Source organism: Anarhichas minor, unplaced genomic scaffold (assembly GCF_050575085.1).
Source record: "Anarhichas minor isolate MPS153535 unplaced genomic scaffold, ASM5057508v1 ptg000005l, whole genome shotgun sequence".
Classification (NCBI taxonomy): Eukaryota; Metazoa; Chordata; class Actinopteri; order Perciformes; family Anarhichadidae; genus Anarhichas; species Anarhichas minor.
In genome coordinates, this window is record NW_027466451.1 from 2,643,757 (window position 1) to 2,663,823 (window position 20,067).

The 20,067-nt window shown below is 42.6% G+C and overlaps 1 protein-coding gene across 1 annotated transcript in view; it reads right to left on the bottom strand.

The window, feature by feature from the left end:
* agbl1 (AGBL carboxypeptidase 1) overlaps positions 1–19,783 on the bottom strand; it is a 170,302-nt gene extending 150,519 nt beyond the window's left edge. Inside the window, exons 1-3 of the mRNA XM_076076023.1 lie at positions 19,693–19,783; positions 11,368–11,373; positions 5,255–5,328 (exon numbers count right to left, since the gene is read on the bottom strand). Coding sequence (XP_075932138.1) covers positions 5,255–5,328; positions 11,368–11,373; positions 19,693–19,783 — 171 coding nt within the window. The remainder of the gene's footprint in view (positions 1–5,254; positions 5,329–11,367; positions 11,374–19,692) is intronic.
* Between the last annotated feature and the right edge of the window lie 284 nt (positions 19,784–20,067).

The following is a 20,067-nucleotide window of genomic DNA, read 5'->3' on the forward strand; positions in this document are numbered from 1 at the left end:
TCTCGGGGTCTTGTTCACGAGTGAGGGTAAGATGGAGCGGGAGATCGACAGACGGATCGGTGCGGCTGCAGCAGTAAAGCAGGCGCTGCACCGGACCGTCTTGGTGAAGAGGGAGCTGAGCCGGAAGGCAAAGCTCTCAATTTACCACTCGGTCTACATTCCTACCCTCACCTATGGTCACGAACTCTGGGTCGTGACCGAAAGGACAAGGTCGCGGCTACAAGCGGCCGAAATGGGCTTCCTCCGTAGGGTGGCCAGGCTCAGCCTTAGAGATAGGGTAAGTAGCTCGGTCATCAGGAGGCAGCTTGGAGTCGAGCCGCTACTCCTTCGCGTCGAAAGGAGTCAGCTGAGGTGGTTCGGGCATCTAATTAGGCATCCAGGAGGCATCCTGGACGCCTAATTAGATGCCCCACTGGAGGTTTTCCAGGCACGTCCAACTGGGAAGAGACCCCGGGGAAGACCCAGAACACGCTGGAGGGATTACATCTCCCAGCTGGCCTGGGAACGCCTCGGGATCCCCCAGAATGAGCTGGAACATGTTGCCGGTGAGAGGGAAGTCTGGGTCAGCCTGCTTGGCCTGTTGCCACCGCGACCCGACCCCGGATAAGCGGAGGAAAATGGATGGATGGATGGATTAACACTTACACATAATGGTTTCCTAGATTATGGGTCCATAAATGTGGTCAACACACGTCTCTCACTCATTTCCTCGGTTTCGTTGTTGTCTGTTCTCACTCGTAGCTCTGCTGTTGGCTGCTATCTGTCCTACTGAAGAGCATTTACTGCTTTTGTTCCTTTTACATTTTATCTGCGGACTTCACAATAGATGTGCAGAACAAAATAAGCATTAATAAGAAAAGGAAAGTCCTCCGTTTTGTGTCCATCACCCTCCCTAAAGCCGCTAACCGTGACTTCAGACGTCCGCTCCGTAGGGCTGGTAACGCTGCTGTTCACGCTGCTCGCTAATCGCTCCAATAACAGCTGCTTCCTCCGTAATAATGCAGACTTTAACTGAACAACAGCTGCTAGTAAAGACAACAAGGTCAGCTACACCTGTAATCAGTTGTCCATGTTGAATTAACCTGGTAGTGTGACGAATCAGGGAAGGAGACGTCATGACTGCTAAGAACCAATCAAGTGGCGAACGTAGGTCATCGTTTCTAAACGTATCCGTTTTCGACCGTCCACACGAAAACGCAACCCCGTAGTTCTCAAACTTATCCGTCCTCGGGAGCGTTTTCAAACTCCTCCGTTTTCGGTGCTCGAAAACGCCGGCGTAGTGTGGACACTCAGTGTAAACGTAGCCAATCAAAAACGGAGTAGGGTGGATGTAGCCTAAATGGACCTTAATTTACTAAATGAACATCATGCTGTATTGAAGAAGACTTGAAACTAGAGATTGAGACCATAAACTCATGTTTACAATGTTTACTGAGGTAATAAATCAAGAGAGAAGTAGAGTCATTTTCTCATAGACTTCTATACAACCAGACTTACTTTTGCTACCAGAGAGTCGCCTGCCTTGTGAACCAACTTTTTATCGTGTTTTAAATCGTAAACAGTATTTTTTAACTTCACAGGCTAAAAAATGTCAGGTGGCACAACCACATATTTATAAAAAAATATATATTTTCCTAACATTTATTCAAACTGAAATTTTTGACAAGTATCCCTTAGAGCAGTGCTTCTCAACTGGTGGGTCACGACCCAAAAGTGGGTAATATCTTTAACTCAACACTGTTAAACATTTGAAAAAATTAGTAAATAATGTTAGAGCTTTGACTATAATATGATCTAGTGACATTCTTTGCAGTTGCGCCACCTGCCTTACTGGTTGCACCACCTGACATTTGCAACTCATTTCAAATTAAACAGGCATCTACTAGGACACTAGCAGTAGCTTTTGTTCTTGCTAACAACTTCATACATATACATTTTGAATCGAACAAAGACATTTATGATAAAATAACATTTTTCTAGTTTTACATTGGTTGTACCGCCCTGACATGAAAAGTGTACCAGCCTACCTATAAGTTGAAAGTAGCTGTTTTATCAATATTTTAAAAGAGATATTTTCACTCTGCCATAAAGGTCAGTTGAGGTCCTCTTGATGATGCAATATCCTGTTTACTATTCTGCACTTTAATTTTATAATAAAAGTCCCATCTTTACAGCTGTGCCACCCTGACATTTGAGAACATTCAAAATGCTGGACAAAAGTTTAATTATTAGTTAAATTATCTCAACAGCTTAAAACTACTGGTATTTGTAAAAATGTGGTTTATTTGAATCGTTTCAACAATGAAAGCATGCCATAGTATTTTATTTCAAATGTATTATCATTTAAATACCTTTTTTTATCGTTTTCTTAGTCTGTTCATTTGCTAGGACAGGTGCACCACCTGACATTTTCAGGGTTTGAGATGCCAAAACATAAAATAATATATATTATTTGATTGTACTGAAAATGTATCAAAACTGGATAGGTTTTATATAATGAAATGATATGTCATGAATTGATACAATTATTTTAAAAGGAAATAATGGACTCGGACACAAAAATATGCATGTCATTGATCCAATATACTGCTGAAGTCTAAGAGACAACGACCTTTGAAGACATTGATTGTAAAATGTCATACATTACTTCAGGTGAATAGGGTAAAAAAAACGTTGTACTAATAGATATCACCATGAGACTTCCCCAGTTGATTACGCACATTAAGACACTTATTTTAGTTTTCAGTTTTCTGAAATTGAAATATGCAAATGAGGCATTATCTTATGATAAACTTTAGAAACGTTAGGAGGAATCTACAAATAGACAAAGTAGTAAAATGAATACCTAAATGTGTATCTTGGACGTTTTCTTTCCAAGACGTGCTATGGAAGCAAAATAGCCCAAAATCTCAAAATTGACAAGATCATGAAAAACAATCTTTCTGGCTGGGGTGTCCCCCCTTAAAGCTTCCTGCTTCCTTCAGGACCACCTCATGTTGATAAGAGAGCAGAGGATATGTCCCGAATTATTTGTATTCATACGTCACCCCTGCACACCAAGGCTCCAGTGTCAACCACAAACCAAGTTGTGTGAGAATCTGATACACAGTTTACGCAAAGTGGCTCAGGTTTAATGCACATTTGATACATGTTTGATAAAGCAATAACTAAAAGCGGGCCTACTCAGACATGTACAGTGTTTTTACACACGCATACATATTTTAAGCTATCTTTGGATTGTATGTGATTGAATGCATTACACATAGGATATTTCCTTCCATTCTATCAGTGTTTCCTTCTGCTTCTCATGGGATATATATGTGGGTTTACAGCCACATTACGACAGCACTGGCCTACATCCTATACGATCTGTGAGCCGGCGTTGAAGTCGTTTATGTCTGCCATACCCGTGGCAAAGATTAGTGCTGAGTTAAACATCCTCCACAGGAAGAAGGATTTGATATCAGCCGCTGGTCAGCTAGTTTGTGTTTGATTCATGGAAACGCTGGTAAACATAGACTAATAGCAACAGGGCTACGGGGTTGCTGCTGTCCACCTACTCAGCATGTCGTTAAATAGAGCAAGCTGTAGCTTCAAAATGAAATAAAACGGTTAGCAATATGATGCTGGTATTGTTTATCAGCCCAGATGAATCAAACTCTGTGACTGATGTTGCTCCAAGATGTTATTTCATCGGTATGTTCACTGAAGAGGTGTGTAATCCAGAGGACTCAGATTATCTCTTGATTTAAAGCAACCACAGAAGCGCTGTAACTACATTACCAAAGATACGTGATAAATAAATGTATGTTGACAGCTGTGTCCTGGCTGAAAGATTGTTGGATCAATCCTCCTGCCCCCCTGTGTGTGCTTTTGAGGACTTTATACTTCCTCGTTCATGATCACATGGATAACATAAAAAAATCTCTGTAGGTATAGCTACGAATTGTGGATGAGACCAGCTGCAGCCACTGTCTCATGTCATGAGCAGCACATTTCCTTTGTCAAACACTCAGAGGTGTCCCCCTCCACAATGTCACGATGAGTCCACGAGTGCTGTTTTTTTCCACCTCGTGTGAACAATGCACACATGCCTTGGTCTGCTCTCAGCTTCTTCTCTCCTCATCCCTCTGTGTCATCCCCCCCATCACGGGCCGCTTCTCCGTCAGTACCAGGCTTTCAAGCCCCTGCGTAGTGCGGCCTCGGGAGGATTCCGCTCAGCCGTCATGTTGGTCCGAGGCCACTTTTATATTGTCTAGTTTATCACATTGTATTGTAAATTTTCATATTTTGAATTTTGAATTATGTCTTATACTATTGCACTGTGTTTATTATCATGCACAGATCGCCAAGCTAACTTCCTTGTATGTGCAAACGTACTTGGTAATAAAACATTTCTGATTGGGTTCCATTGGAAAGTTATGTTTTCATTATTCATCAAAACATCTATATGTCATTTAATGTTCATTATAATCTAATGAAGTTTTAGACACAGATGAATGATACGTCTACAACGATGCACAGTGCCGACTCGTGGTTTTGACAGTGGACTATTCGGGTATTATGTGAAACCCTAGTAAGTGGACCTTGAGTTCATAATTTTTTGGTTTTTCTAAATAAAACAAATTTAAAAATCAAAGTTAAAATGTCCTCTCTGCACATCTCTGAGAGACATATCTCAGAACCTGCACTGGACTCATCAGAGGGACTTTGTGTGTCAGATTGAGCTGGATGTCCAGTCCATGACAATCCTTTGCTTTTTATGAAAAATAAAAGATGGACGCCACATTGTCTCTTTCACATAACTATATGAAGTACTGTTGTTCAAAGTAGTACTACTTTAATACTTTAACTTCTCTTTCTACCTGAGTATTTCAACACTCTACCCGCTCCTGCTTTGATAATGCTGAAGGTCAATTAACAGTGAACACACTGTACTCTGAAATATCAGCTCGCAGCAACAAATCCCCAAATCTACATGCGATACATGGCTAATTCTGGTGTTTATGGTCTCATCACTTACAGTGATGCCTGTGAAGGCTCATTTGACAATCCCACATATTGTGCTATGGGTTGAATGGAATACCTCATGGTTTTATGACCTTTATGAAAAAAACAACAAGCGTTCAGAACTCCTGTAGTGTTTCGATGTGTGCAAAGAGAAGATAACTACTAACTAAAACTAAACAACTGAACAGCTCAGCCATGTTATTAGTTCTGCAACACTGTAAAACAACACACTGTGGATCCCTACCTGCAGAGTGGAGAGGAGGACCTCTAAGCCGCTGGAGGAGCTCGTGGAGGCTGTCATACTTGGTCGGCCTCTTTCTGTAGCGAACAGACAGGCAGACGGACGGTTAAATAGACGGATAAATAAACTGTCAGACAGAAATAGAAACAAATGGTTAACCAAACAGATGAATAAACAATCAGACAGGAATATAAACAAACTATTAAACAGAAAGGTAAAGAAACTGTTTGTATTTTTGTTTGCCTGTTTATTTATCTCTGCAACAACAAGACCAACAAACTGTGAAACAGATAAATATACAAGCAAATAGAAAGATGAATAAAACAGGCAGACAGAAATATAAGAAAATGTTTAAATAGACGGATAAATAAACCGGCAAATAGAAATATAAACTAACAGATAAACAGACGGAAAGACAAACTGCTAAACCGACAGATCAATAAACAGGCAGACATAAAGATTAACAAACTGTTAAACAGACAGACGAGCAAATGAACAGGCAGACGGACGGACCAACAGACAAATAGAAAAAAACAAGACGGGCAGCAGCACCGAGGCAAATCCAAAGTGCGTCCTCACCGCTGCACACAGCGTCTCACACACACACAAGGAACTTAAAGCATCTGTCTCTCTCGTCTTTCTCTCTCACACCGAGACAGACAGCATTATTGCTGTGTCTAAGGAGAGAGAGCGACATGGAGACTCTCCCTGAATTAAACTTGGCTGGGAATACTTCCCAGGGCCAGTACGTGTGTGTGTGTGTGTGTGTGTGTGTCTGTGTGTGTGTGTGTGTGTGTGTGTGCGTCACTGTTGCAAACAAGTATATTCAATATGTGTACAGTATGTGTTTCTACGCATCTTCCATAGAGTGTCTTTTTTTAAATATGGCAGAAAACCCTGTTTGCTTCCTGTTGTAAAATACAAGCAAAGTATATTTGTTCAGTTTTGCGTGGGGCTTTGTTCGTGTTGCAGAACACTGTCAAATGCATGAACACAAATAAATGTGTGGGCAGCCGTGTGTATGTGCGTGCGTGCGTGCCTGTGCATGTGCATGTGTAACCCTATCCCTCCAGGATAAAGCGCTCCAGAAAACATTTGCAGTGTTGAAAAGGCCGTCACTATAAAAAAACCTTGACAAGGCCGGTTGGGCAGCTGCGGGACACGAAATATATACAGTGGAAGACTTCAACCAATAAGGGTTTTGATGTCTGGTAAAAATATTTATTTTGAAATTAGCCCATTATTATCTCCGCCAGGGGATCATGCTATCGCTCATGTGTGCTTTTGTGAGTGAGTGAGTGAGTGAGTGAGTGAGCACCTCTGTGTCTGTCCATGGCTAATCTCGCATTCTGCTGAGCACACTGCATAATATTTTGGGTGGCCAGTCATGGCTCCCTGTCATTGACTGCCCCCCCCCTCCCCTCCCAGCGGGTAGGGACGGCATGTGATAACACATCTAAGGTCATCTCTGACCCCCAACTGCTGCTCTGTGCCCAGAGACACAGAGGGGAGAAACCATAGACTACATGTCTACGGGGAAAACTGTTTACCCACTTTATTGTGTGTTGTGCGGCTAACAGCTAACGGAGGTACCAGTACACACACTGCTGAGTACCTCTCTGCCGCTGCTCTGTGGCCATAGACACAGTGGGTGAAAACAGTTTGCACACTTTAATTGTTTTGGACTATGTGTTTGGCTAACAGCTATCAGCTAATGTTACTACCACTACACACACAGCCGAGGAGCTCCACTCAGTTGCTGCTCGGGCAGACAGCTTGGTGAGTTTTTTTATTTTAGCAAGATTGTATGTGTCCTATACAGGGCCTTCAAACTGAATACATGCATTCATCCATGCATGTTTTTAGATTTGAATGAAGTGTGTTTTACGACGCCTTACAGCACATTGGTTCCAAGGCGGGGGTCAGCCAATTGTGTTTGGTATTCATTCAGTCACACGATACAGCAGTGGTCGTTGCAGACACACCTGGCAGATATCTGCATTCTACCGAGTTCACCTTTCAGGTTACCTGTTGTCTGTGGCCCCTTATTACCCTGAAACATAAATTGGATTCTAGTATGACCCAGATAGACCCCTTCCAAGCTATCACATGGTTATTGAATTACTTCATTATAAGCTCTTTATTATCAAACACGTTATTAACGTGCTGTAATGTAACGTGCTACCAAAAAGTAAATAAGAGAATTTATTCAGTAGGTGGTAGAGAAGAGGGACCATTAATACTATACTTGTGGATATGGTAGAGTTACAAAACCTCTGAGTGAAAATAATATTGGTCTTATCTCTCTGTCTACTTCTTCACCGCCTTCACAAATCGACTTCATGCTTTTTATATTTTTTGAGTACAGTATTTATTTTTTCTGTATGACGGCAATAAAGCAGAGGCAGTGGTCGGAACGAGATGTTGGACTTTAGCACGGGACATTGATGTTTGGCGACCATGACAACTCTATCTAAAGGGTAGTTATGTCGTGTTGGGTATCCAATGTGTCTGAGCCTCCGTCTGTAGTTCAGGCCAGTTCTTCTCATTAGAGGTGATGACAGGGAGGTCTCTGTCACATTACTTAATGACTGCTTACCCCCCAAACACCCCCCCCCCCCCCCCCCCACACACACACACACACACACTCCCTAGGCCCGAATGTTCTATACTCGGTTGGTGAAATCAAGTTCATGTGAGCTCCTGACCCTCTTCTTCACCTCCTCTTGTCCCTTCACACTTCTCTGACAGAGAGCAAGAAACAGCTTGTATCGCTCTTCCTCTTGATTCTGAAATTACACAGCCTTGAATATGTATCAGTTTCAGAAGAAAAGATGAGTAGTGTGTGTGGCTAGCAGCCTGTTAACTATAAAGCTTTAGCACCAGCAATGCAAGTGCTTGGTTTACAAAATGTTAACAAGGCCTAACACACAGTGTTGCCAACTTGGCGACTTTCTCGCTAAATCTGGCGACTTTCCAAACCCTCATGGTGATGACGTCATTTAGCGACTTCTAGCGACTTTTAGGACAGCCAATAGCTACTTTCCTTACTGACGAGATGGCAACACTGCTAACACAGGGGAGCCAACATGGTGCCCACAAACGCGTTCTAAAAATAGCATTAGTCACTGGTTGAGTTTGGTCAAAGCGTTAGCGTTAGGTTTTTTTAAATTCATTGCAATGGGAGCATCGCAGAGTTACAATATACTACGTACGCAGCAACGTGAAGATGCACCGAGCGTCTATTCTGTGCGGAGTGCTGTGCGTTTGGTCTTCCTCTATGGTCACAGAGAATTGAAAAATGTTAAACTTTGGGTACGAGGCTGGCACTGTCTGTCACTTTTAACCAGTGGTGTATAAAGTACCCAAAAGCCATACTTGAGTAAAAGTAAAGATACGTACCTTACTGGAAAACTACTCCAGTAAAAGTAAAAGTCACCTATTCGAATACTACTTGAGTAAAAGTCTTAAAGTATCTGATATTTATTGTACTTAAGTATCAAAAGTAATTTTCTGATATTAAATGTACTTAAGTATTGAAATTAAAAGTACAACTAAATGCTGTACTTTTTAAAAAAAGCAAAGGGTCAGAATTTTGAGAATTATGAAGTTTATTCCTTTAAGTGCTGTGGCCACCATGACCAAGGAGCTGTGTTGACAATAATTGGGTTGGCTGTGATCCATCCAGGAGCAACAATGTTCAACATAACATATTGTACATAAGTATACTTTTGCATCTACTATGAACTTATCATCATAATTCTCCGAAAAGCACTATGAAGGAGTTGTAACAGTGCGTTTATAAGTATGCTCATTCCAACTATAGGATGTAGAGGCCAAATGCATAATATTGTGTTCAGCAAAAAATATCCACTTGATGCATCAGGTCAGTGTTTTGAGAAAGGACACCTGCCTTGTAAACTCCTATAAAAAAAATGTCCTGTTCATCTTCAAAAGAAGTTGGTTTTCAAAATTGCGAGAATTCCGTCTCGCTCTTCTTGGGCTGAAGACTAGTCCTGCGATGCTAAACAGCCTTTCACAGGCCGCTGAGGCAGGTAGAGGTGTGTTCAGCTTCACAGACAGCTTGCGCACAGCTGGGAAGGATTTCCCTAATGCTGCGCTCTCACGGCTCCTGTCAATCCTATGGTGTGGTGGCTAGCTAACGTTAAGTTAGCTAACATTTCCTCAGCTCACTAACTCGCTAGCGATCCACGGGTGTTGGTCTTCGTCACCACCGTCGTTTGTTGCGGGAGTAGCAGGTGCTTCCATTTCTGCTTCCATCATGAAATCAGTCATTGTAGAGTGGAATTCTGCTCATGTACTCACTCGCTAGCTATAGCATATAGCATCCTGGGTATCACTGGGAATCAAAACACCGCGGCTTTGAGAGCACTTGTTTGCAATTGCGCATTAACGTGATTAACCAATGATTTAACTTGCAAGCTAGGACCACTGATTCGCCAAACCTGCTTGCTTGCAGTCTCTGTTCCACCACAGTCCCCGACGTTGGTCTCATGATTCATTTTGTTTCTAAAGATAGATTTGATTTTGTAGCGAGTAACAAAGGTTTCAGGGGAAATGTGTCGGAGTAAAAGTATCAGTTTTCTTTGCAAAATGTAGTGAAGTAAAAGTAAAAGTCAACAGAAATATCAATAGTAAAGTAAAGTACAGATATCCAAAAAAACGACTTAAGTACAGTAACGAAGTATTTCTACTTCGTTACTATACACCACTGCTTTTAACCATAGATTGTATATTAGAAGTGGACGTAGTCATCCCAACGTCACCCATTGGTTTGTGGACTCCCGTTTTGAAGCTTCGAGTTTGACGATTTCGCCGTCGCCATCTTGACTTTTTGCAACCAATGAACAGAAGTTACCATATTTGGAATGCGGAAGACTGATGTAGAGACGCTTGATACGACTCTGGTAGAGGCTGCGACCTGTCAATCGCACAAAGCCCGCCCCAAAGCATCCCCTGCTTTATGGTCTGTTTGACCCTAAATGGACCCTCATTTACTAAATGAACATCATGCTGTATTGAAGAAGACTTGAAACTAGAGATTGAGACCATAAACTGATGTTTACAATGTTTACTGAGGTAATAAATCAAGAGAGAAGTAGAGTCATTTTCTCATAGACTTCTATACAATCTGACTTCTTTTTGCAACCGGAGCAGTCGCCCCCTGCTGGCCAGTAGATGACGCACGTTTTAAGACACTTCCGCATTGGCTTCACTCAGCAGAAGCGGAGGTTGTCTCCTGGTTTTAAACCAGCCGTCTGATCACAGTGGAGGAGGGGCTGGAAAAATACCACAAGTAGCTACTACTTGAACCTAGCTCCGTCCAGCTTCAGCTTCATCTCGAACCAAACGATGGTACTTGCCGAGATGTTTCCCTCACCCACAAAATCTCACGAACCCACATACACCAACGGGTCCGTCCTCTCTCAGTGCTACAGCCTTCCCGTCATCCAGAGCAAGTACCTTACGCCGACATCTTTACTTCCACAGATATTCCATATCATAGCAACCAAAGCGCTCCCAGCTGTGACTTTTCAGAAGAGCACCTGCCGTTTTCAGCTGGGAAACAAACACTTTGGGAGACACACAACTCTGTACGATAATGTGACGTTCAAATAAATACATTTATATTATTCGGGAAGATTATATCAAATAAGTAACTCTCCATTTTACTCCATAGAAGGTTGGTGACCTGTGCTCCAACTCCTGTTCAAAGATATTCTCTGGTGTCTATGTGAATTTAACAAATTCCACCACCAGAGGGCAACATTAGGTCACTGAATTGGAGACAAGATAGACATTGTAGTCTGTTCTATTATTTATTTATACAGATATTATCTCACATTTCTGATAAATTATAAAACCATATTATTGTATGTTCATCTGCTGTGGACCTGTGGTGTTCAGAGACACTCCAAAAAGAGAAACTGTCTCTGTCTTTCCCCTCATCAACACCTCTATCTCTATTTTAATGTCTTCATATGCCAGATGAGAGGGAATGCTGTTCACACACACACACAGAGAGAGAGAGAGTAATGAAGACAGACTGGGTCAAACTGAAGGACACACTGATTATACCCATCCTTAATCCTAACTTTCAGCTTCAACTGTCAGCTCATTGCCAACTTTCCAGCCCACATGAACTTTACAGTGTGCTCTCTCCTCATAAGGTCACACACACACACACACAAGGATAATCCCAACACGGCATCAAAAACACACACACTTTCAGACACATGGAACCACTCCAATAGAACCTTGTCATTCCCTACAGAGACAGAACGCTAATCCGCGGGTGAAATCATACACACACTTCTGTCCCAGACAGGATTCCCCCGGCGCAACACGCGCACGCCTTTCAATTTCCTCAATAATGAGGGAAGACCCTGCTTGTTGCTTCAGCTGTTTCGTTGAGCTATTTCAGAGATATGCATCTCAATATGACTTCTGCTGCTATTTTAGACCCAAACAAAGTTCCTCCTTTCAGAGAGTCATTTGCATTATGGTTATATTGTCATAATATACACTAACTTTGACATGCACCACTCTACATTTCACTGCACATATTGTATAAGTAAGTGACAAATACGGCGATGACTAAAATCTACCAAATAAAGTCCAGTATTTTACTTCAACCCACTTATTTATCACTCATAATCAGTACATAAATATCAAATGGTGACAATAGATGGTTTCTACCTGTTTACAATAAAGTTGTAAGTAGATACTGGGCACTCTTAAGTGGATGCTGCTGATTATACAGATAATGAAATAAAAGACTGATAATATAAAATATGTCTTTATATGAGAAGTTATTATTGCAGATAATTAATTACCACTAAAAATGTTTTAATATCTGCTAACAACTAAATTATAGAGTCGTATAAAGCATTTAATAAATGTTTGCAGACTGCTATTAATGCCTGGGGGGAAATCAAATGAATAGTTTACTGTCCAGGCTTAAGATACGGAGCCCCGGAAGGGACATGTCGGGAAAAATGAATCAAAGTTTTTTTTGCGAGATTTCTACTATAAAAAATATCAAGAAAAAAGTCAATGTACTTCCGGGTCAGTTCAACAACAATGATCCAACAATGAAGCACACACATCCGTGGGAGGAGTTCATACTATCTTATTTTTAGATTGGCCTTAGATATAAAGACATAGCTTCAGCTGCAGTAGGCATGGTTTTATCACAAGTGAGAAACACCTGAAGAGAATACTTAGCGCATGGGACACTCGTCGCAAAGGGTACTCTGACCTGGCGGTTTTTCCAAACTACTTTAGATGAAACCACAGCCACTTCCGTATAAACACCCCAGAACCCTGGGTCCTGGAAAATCTGACAGCTATGCGGCTTGGAAAATAGCAATACCGAGGCAATGAATTAGATGGATTTACTGTTTATTACCACAAATGAGACAAGATTTTGTAAGCCATTAGGAGACTACTTCACCAGGAGGAGAGTGGGTGGCAGCTTCTCAAATTACCCAATTTAGTGTTCAAGTCAACAACCATTAATACAACAGAGAAATTTCCAATATATCCACCTTGGTGCTTCATAATATGAAAGCTCCAATCAAACATGGACATCTCATGCCAACCGAAGGGCCTCTTTTTAAATGAGCAAACCCAACTGCAATGGATATAGGCAATGCATCTATGTGTATATATATACACACACAGTAAATATATATATACACAGTATATATGCTTTAGGGTGGGGCTACCTTGTTATTGGCAGGTTTGTTCATTAAAGTTAACTGTAGATTTTGGTCTCCTGAAAGCATCTTGTTCAGTGTTCAGCTGTACTTGGCTCCGCCTTCTCGTGTCACGTCTGGTTGAAGAAGAAAAAAATGGCGATGGCCAAAAACCAAGATGGCGATGACCAAAATGCCTTACTCGAGCCTTCACAACCATAGTTGTGATTTGTCAGTCTATGTGAGTATAATACTGGGGGATGCCATTTAAAGGCTGTCTGGATGAGTCCAAAAGAAGTAAAATTATTAAGGGGTTCACAAGAACAGAAAAAAACAGCAAAAAAGAAAAGAGAATGACAAGCATAACTCTGACTATCCGTAATACATTGCTTTTTTCCTATCCTGTCAAACATCTTACAAGCATCCAGATTTATCTTCTGCTCTAATGATTCATCATTTCAGAATTTACACATGAAATTCACCGAGCATCCTGCTCCCCAGAGGATCGGTTGCATGACCTTTCTTCAAGCAAACAGTACATGGATAGCCCTCCACCTGGGAAATGCTCCAAGAATAGAAAACAGACCAGTGTGTTGTTTCTTTTGTCCAACCCTTTGATAGTGTTGCAATGAACACAGCAACCTCTAGAGGCTGATAGTGGGGCTTCACACCTTTTTTGTTATTTTCATTTATGGGACAGTTCCTTCTTTAAAACTGATAACCTAGGATGCAAATTACTCTGTCATTGAAGCACGGGGGGCCCTCTCCAAGAAATGTACCCACAAATCAGAGAAACTGAAGAAACGGGGAAAACAATTTGGCGAGAAAGACACCCCAAACTGTGACAGAGAGAGACACACTTTCTCTCAACCTTTAGGTTGTATTATATCGGATAAAATCGTATTCATCAGCTTCATTGTAGGCTCTGAAAGACTATTCTGCCCTCTGTAGGAACATTTTAATCGCAATATAGTGTTGGAACACTACAGTTACTCTCACCATACCATTACCGAGTTAATGCCCTTCTTACTTAAGACCCCGTTTTTGAAAGTGTTGGTTCCCCTATGAGAGAGAGTGAATGGGTCCCCCGAGGGGTCACCAGTAACAACTTCCTTGCAGTCACTGCTGCCGACCACAAATTGTTGCTCTAAAAAAATACAAATAATTTGTTGAGACATGCTGTTTAGCGACAGCAGTAAAGGTCTATGTTCCCATACACCTACAGCACGTACAGTATTCTTTACAATGGATCTTCAAGTTTTACCTTGGGTGCTTCCCTTCTTCCTGGGGTCCAAATTAAAATCTACAGCATAATCAACATCACAGAATCCGTTGGGCAGAACATTAAATACTTTGTGCAGTTTCAACCTTCTGTTACTGTTTTGGCGTGGAGGGGAAGGGTTTGACAGGAGGGTGCAAGTAGAGCGTCATTTTTGGGAACTCCCGAACAGCAAGTCGGTCTTTTTGAGGTGACTTTCCCTGTACAGATGTTTGATGCGCTTGAAACGTCTCTGTGGGCGTTTTATTGAAATTTTCAGACGTTGTGCACAAAGCCAGTTTACGGGATTGCGCAAATGAGTATGTACTTCTGCTAATGCAGAAGTTGAGCAGATGACCCATCAACGCGGCCCAAAGACACAATTCGCGCGCACATACTAAAAGCGTTCCGGATCTCAATGAGTCCTCAATACGTCTTGGGTGCATTCACGTCTGTGCTAATAGCCGTACATTTGTGATTGGATCACCCAAGACGTATGTTAATGTCAGGTGTTCATTGCTAAGTTGATTGAAGTAAATTTGAACATTATGTAGTTATTCAAATATCACCGGTTCATATCAGAATTGACCTTAACCATAGACTGTAAATAAAGTGGACTAAGTCATCGTGAGGTCACCCAATAGTGCGTGGAGCTCTGTTTTGAAGCCTTGAGTTCAGCCCTCCATCTTGTTTTTTTGCAACCAATGAACGGAAGTTACCATATTTGGAATGCAGAAGACTGATGTAGAGACGCTTTATGCGACTCTGGTAGAGGCTGCAACCTGTCAATCACGGACCGGCCTTCAAGGTGTGGTGGATAAACACGACGAAATAAAATGATACGATCGGCATGAAAACAAATATAAAATGCATAAAGAATACAACTCACAATAACGCTGAATCAGTGGGAGCCCTAAGCTTGTTTCTCTGCAACGAGACGGTCCCATCTGGGGGTAACGGGAGACAATGACACCCGAAGTGTGTTCCTGATGTCCAGTCTACTCCGTCTTGTTTTGATTGCTGTCTCTGCAGAACATCCCGCTTCACAAAGAGGATGTGTGAAATGGAAGCAGGGTTTTCAGTGCTTTAGTGGTGATCTCAGGATATTCAGCCTTGATTTTAATCCAAAACACCAGCAGAGTTGTTGTCTCAAACATACTTTTAAGGCCACCGTCATTTACAATCTCCAGCAGCTGATCTTCCTCTGTCGCCACATATTCTGCAGAGCGGGTTTGGCGCGTCAGAATTACCCCTGATATTGTCTGTTAAATGAATCTTTATTTTTCTTGGAAGTTGTAGCTCTTCTTCTGTCTCCTTAGTGGTCTTTCCTCTTTGCAAAGAAGCTCTCCAAAAGTTATTTACTAATTTTCGCTAGTTTGTGGGCATAACTTTTGAGGTAACGTATCACGTGACCGAGACAAGCGTCTTGACATGTCAAGAGGCTCAGGCGGATGAAATTGGGAGAGAATCCGGTCATTTTTTTAAATAAAACATCTTTCAGACTCTGATAATCAATAAAACGGAAATAATATAAGTTATTTATTCTTTCTGTGCGGCCCGGTACCAAATGACCGGTCCGTGGCCCGGAGGTTGGGGACCACTGGTCTGTTTGACTCTAAATGGATCATAATTTACTAAATGAACATCATGCTGTATTGAAGAAGACTTGAAACTGGAGATTGAGACCATAAACTCATGTTTACAATGTTTACTGAGGTAATAAATTAAATGAGAAGTAGAGTCATTTTCTTACGGACTTCTTTTTCCACCGGAGGAGTAGCCCTCTGCTGGTCAATAGAGAGAATATAAGTTTCGCTTCAGAAGAACTGGAGGTTGTCCCTACCTTTTAACAAGCCTCTTTGTTCAAAGTATTTTGTGTACTATTAATACAAAGAGATTATATGAGTGCTCATTGTGAGGGGACATGAGCAGAAGGTCCACCAGTGACAGGTGACAGTGTGCGTGCAGAAGGTTATAAATCAGTCGAGTTACGATGTCCACCTGTGTCACACCAACACACACACACACACACACACACACACACACACACACACACACACAAACCCATGAGAGGGTACTCGCACTTTCTTGCCGTCAAACTCCCGTTTTCCCTCCCTGTCTGTGACGTCGCCATGGTAACATGGTGTGTGAAGAAACCCGCCTGCATGATCAGTGGTGTCATGGTAGTAACTGCCGAGGATGGGGTCAAACCACTTGACATTCCACTGCAGCCAAGGAATGCCTGAAGAGTAACTGTCACTGTAAGACACGTTTCCCCCTTTTACTATTCCTGTGATCATAAACCGTTCACTCAGTTGCTTTGAACATAAACAGCTCCAAACATAGACACCGGCCTCTAAGCCGCCACGTCCTGAAAGGAAAACACTGGACATAGCAGAGCCAAACTTTGGTTTTACAACTAGTTCTTCAACCAGAAGTGACACGAGAAGGCGGAGCCGACTACAGCTGAACATTTTTTTACTGAATCCCTGCCCTCAACGCTGACTGTCCAATCATAGCTGAGCAACGATAAATGTAGTTTTATAAACTTAGTTCAGGAACGGGACCACGCCCAGAACACGGCTCATTTCCCCTGCACAAGTATTTAAGCTCAAACGAACCCGTTCACTTCCTCTTCGACTCCGTTCTCTCATCCCTCCCCCCCAACCCCGTTTTTGTTTTCCTTTTCTCTCTCTCTTGCAGAATTACAGGAACGACAGGGGACTCTGCACCGCCAGAGATTCCGAAGAGACGGCCCCCACCCAACAGTCTCCGTTACCACCAGCCGCCGGACACCAACGGTCCCCCACCTCATCCCTCTACCTCGATCCCTTCATCCCTCTACCCTTACCCTACCCTTCATCCCTCTACCATACCCTTCATCCCTCTACCCCTACCCTACCCTTCATCCCTCTACCCCTACCCTTCTTCCCTCTACCCCTACCCTACATCCCTTCATCCCTCGACCCCTTCCGCTTCCAATTTTACAATCATCTCATTACGCAATAAACCTCTAAACTCACTGTTATTGGCGTGATCCTTGTTGGTGAACTATAAACAGTCATGTCCAAAGCAATTTTTTTTAATGTGGTGTTACAGGTTGCAGTAATGTTTTTGAGAGCTTCAATTTGACACACACTTTTTAATATTTGGGCAGTATGAGTTTTTGACTGTTTTTAATTAGAGTCACAGCTGCCCTGATTTTCCTTCAGCGTAATCAAGTCTCTTATGTCCCATTGGACTTTTAGATGCTCCCCTCTGCTGCGCATCTAATCTGACATCCCTCTGATCGTAGAGGCATCACTGTAATCACAATCATCATCATCATCAGGATCTGGTGGGATGTTTAATAGTTCTGGAGTGATCTTGAAGAATTCCTGACAATGAAGTGTCCATTTCTGGCTGCTGTGATCATGGAGCCTTTGACTTTGGTCACCGTGTATGGCTTACTGTTATACGGTGTGGTGAGCTTGTTGTGCTTGGCTGACGATGAAGCACAGTGGAGTGAGAGTGTGGTGTAGCATTACAATGAGAGACTGCATGAGATTTCATTTCATTTTAGCCTTGTTGTCCCTTGCTCTCACTTCAGAGTCTGAACAGTTACTTGCAGTGTGAGTGATTGAAGGAATCTTCATGTACACCTTGCTTTGGAACAACAGTTCGGCAGGTGAGCTTTCCGTTGTGCTGTGAGGTGTGGATCGCATAGAAAGATGTTCAGTTGTTGTTTCCAGGGAATTCCTTGTGTTTCCGCCACACCAGCTTTGCCCAGTGCGTGCATGAATCGTTCAGCTGTAGAATTGGCTTGAGGCCACTGTGGTGTGATCCGGCGGTGGTGGAATCCTAGATGATCTGCAAACTGGAAGAACTGGTCACTATTAAATGGGGGACCATTATCAGTTTTCACAACTCTGGGGATCCCAAACATCGAGAAAAATGTGTCCATGACCGGAATGACGCTCTTTACAACTGGGCAGCGTGTATAATCATCCACGATGACGAGTACAAGTACTCTCCAGTTGGAAGCAGTCCATAGAAGGCTGCACTAGCACTATGCTAAAGAGCTAATTTTGAGTAGTAATTTGGTTTTGACAATGCCCTGGTGTCCTTCATGGGCTAACACTATTCTCGTGCCCCTGAGTACAATGTCTGATGCATGTGATGTTGTTAGTTCACTGCTAACTTGTCTGAACTGCTTTGATGTGTCAGTATGTTGTGACTTGTCAGTTTTGTGTCATGTGTTGTGTCTGATGTGAGCACTAATCTCTTGAAGGATTGGGTCTGCAAGTGTCTCTGTGTTGATCTTTGTGAGCGTCATGGCTTTAGGAGTTGCATGACTTGCGATGAAGTTCACACACTCCTCTGCTACCTTTGCTGCACGTGTACTGTCACCTGTCTGACACAAGATGGGGTGCAGTCAAACATGTAGACATGTGGTCAGCTGGTTGTAGGGCTGTAGCCTCAGTCCCCATCTCTCAATCCTGGCATATGATTTCCAAGTGCTTTGTGATCTGTCACTAGAGTTAAAGGATGACCATAGATGTACAGGTGGAAATGCTCACAGCTCCACACAATGGCCAGCGCTTCATTTCCTGTCTGGGAGTATCTCCTCTCCACATCGCTGAGAGATCGACTAGCATAAGCTATCATGTACTTCACCCCCTTTTCATCTTTTTGGCAGAGGATTGCAGCCAGTCCGAGAGGGCTAGCATTCACTATCAGTTCAGTGTCTCTCCCTGGGTAGAAGTATGACATCGTTGTGTCACTGCTTAGATTCCGTCATATTATGTACCAGACAAACGGCGACTTGATGAACGGCAACAGGCTTTTATTCTGAGGCTCATACACACACAGTTAACCCCGTCTTGCTGACTGACTGTATATCTGTACCCCCTCCAGGTGGCGTAGTTTCACTGTGAACATCATAAGTTAGACATTCTCCTTGGCTCTCCGCAGATAACCTTTCTTGTGATTCTTCGCATCTTGTCGCTCACGGCAGCAACGCGTCATTGTTTCGATGATGATGATGATTGTTATTTCGTACACTGCTTTTTAGTGTTTTAATGACTGTTTTTAGTGTTTCAATGAATGTTCTTAATTGTTTTTAAATCTCCTTTTCTTTTGCCTTATGTTTTGATGGTTTTATGTGAAGCACTTTGAATTGCCTTGTTGTTGAAATGTGCTATACAAATAAACTTGCCTTGCTTAATGATGAAGATGGCTTAATGGCCATGCTAAAAGGTTGTGTAACTCCAAAGATTAGTATCATTTATTTATTTATAAAACACATTAAACGCTCAAATTGTACGATCCTTCAACTGCAACCAAACGCTCATGCTGGAGCGCATGTGTGGAAGCGCACAGTGACTCGTCGCCAACCTCACAGAGGCTGCCAAATCCACTCTCCTCTCTCTCTTTTACCCGAGGAAAATGCATACCCCTAACACACAGAGATGCATGCACACTCCAAGTCTTTGCCAAGCAGGTCGGGCTGCTGCCTTCCAGCTCTCTCAGAGTTCCAGTCCAGGTGAAATTGTTTCGTCCGTAACCAAACATTGTGACCGTTTCCCACTTGTTTCTCTGCAGGTATTAGTTTGTCTGTGTGAGGGAACCCCAGGGCCGACTGGAGGGAGAGCGATTGTGCAAGCAGCACTTATAAGCACCTGGCCTGGCTATATAAAATGTCATTTTGCCAGCCCATTGGTCGGGAGCCCAAATGTCAAACAGGCCTGCAGGGTGAGTTTGTGTGTGTGCAATAGTGTAGGTGGGGTGAACTTACAGCTCCTGTCAATGTGTGGGTGGTATAGAGTGAACTGAGCGCTGGGTGTGCATGTAAATCA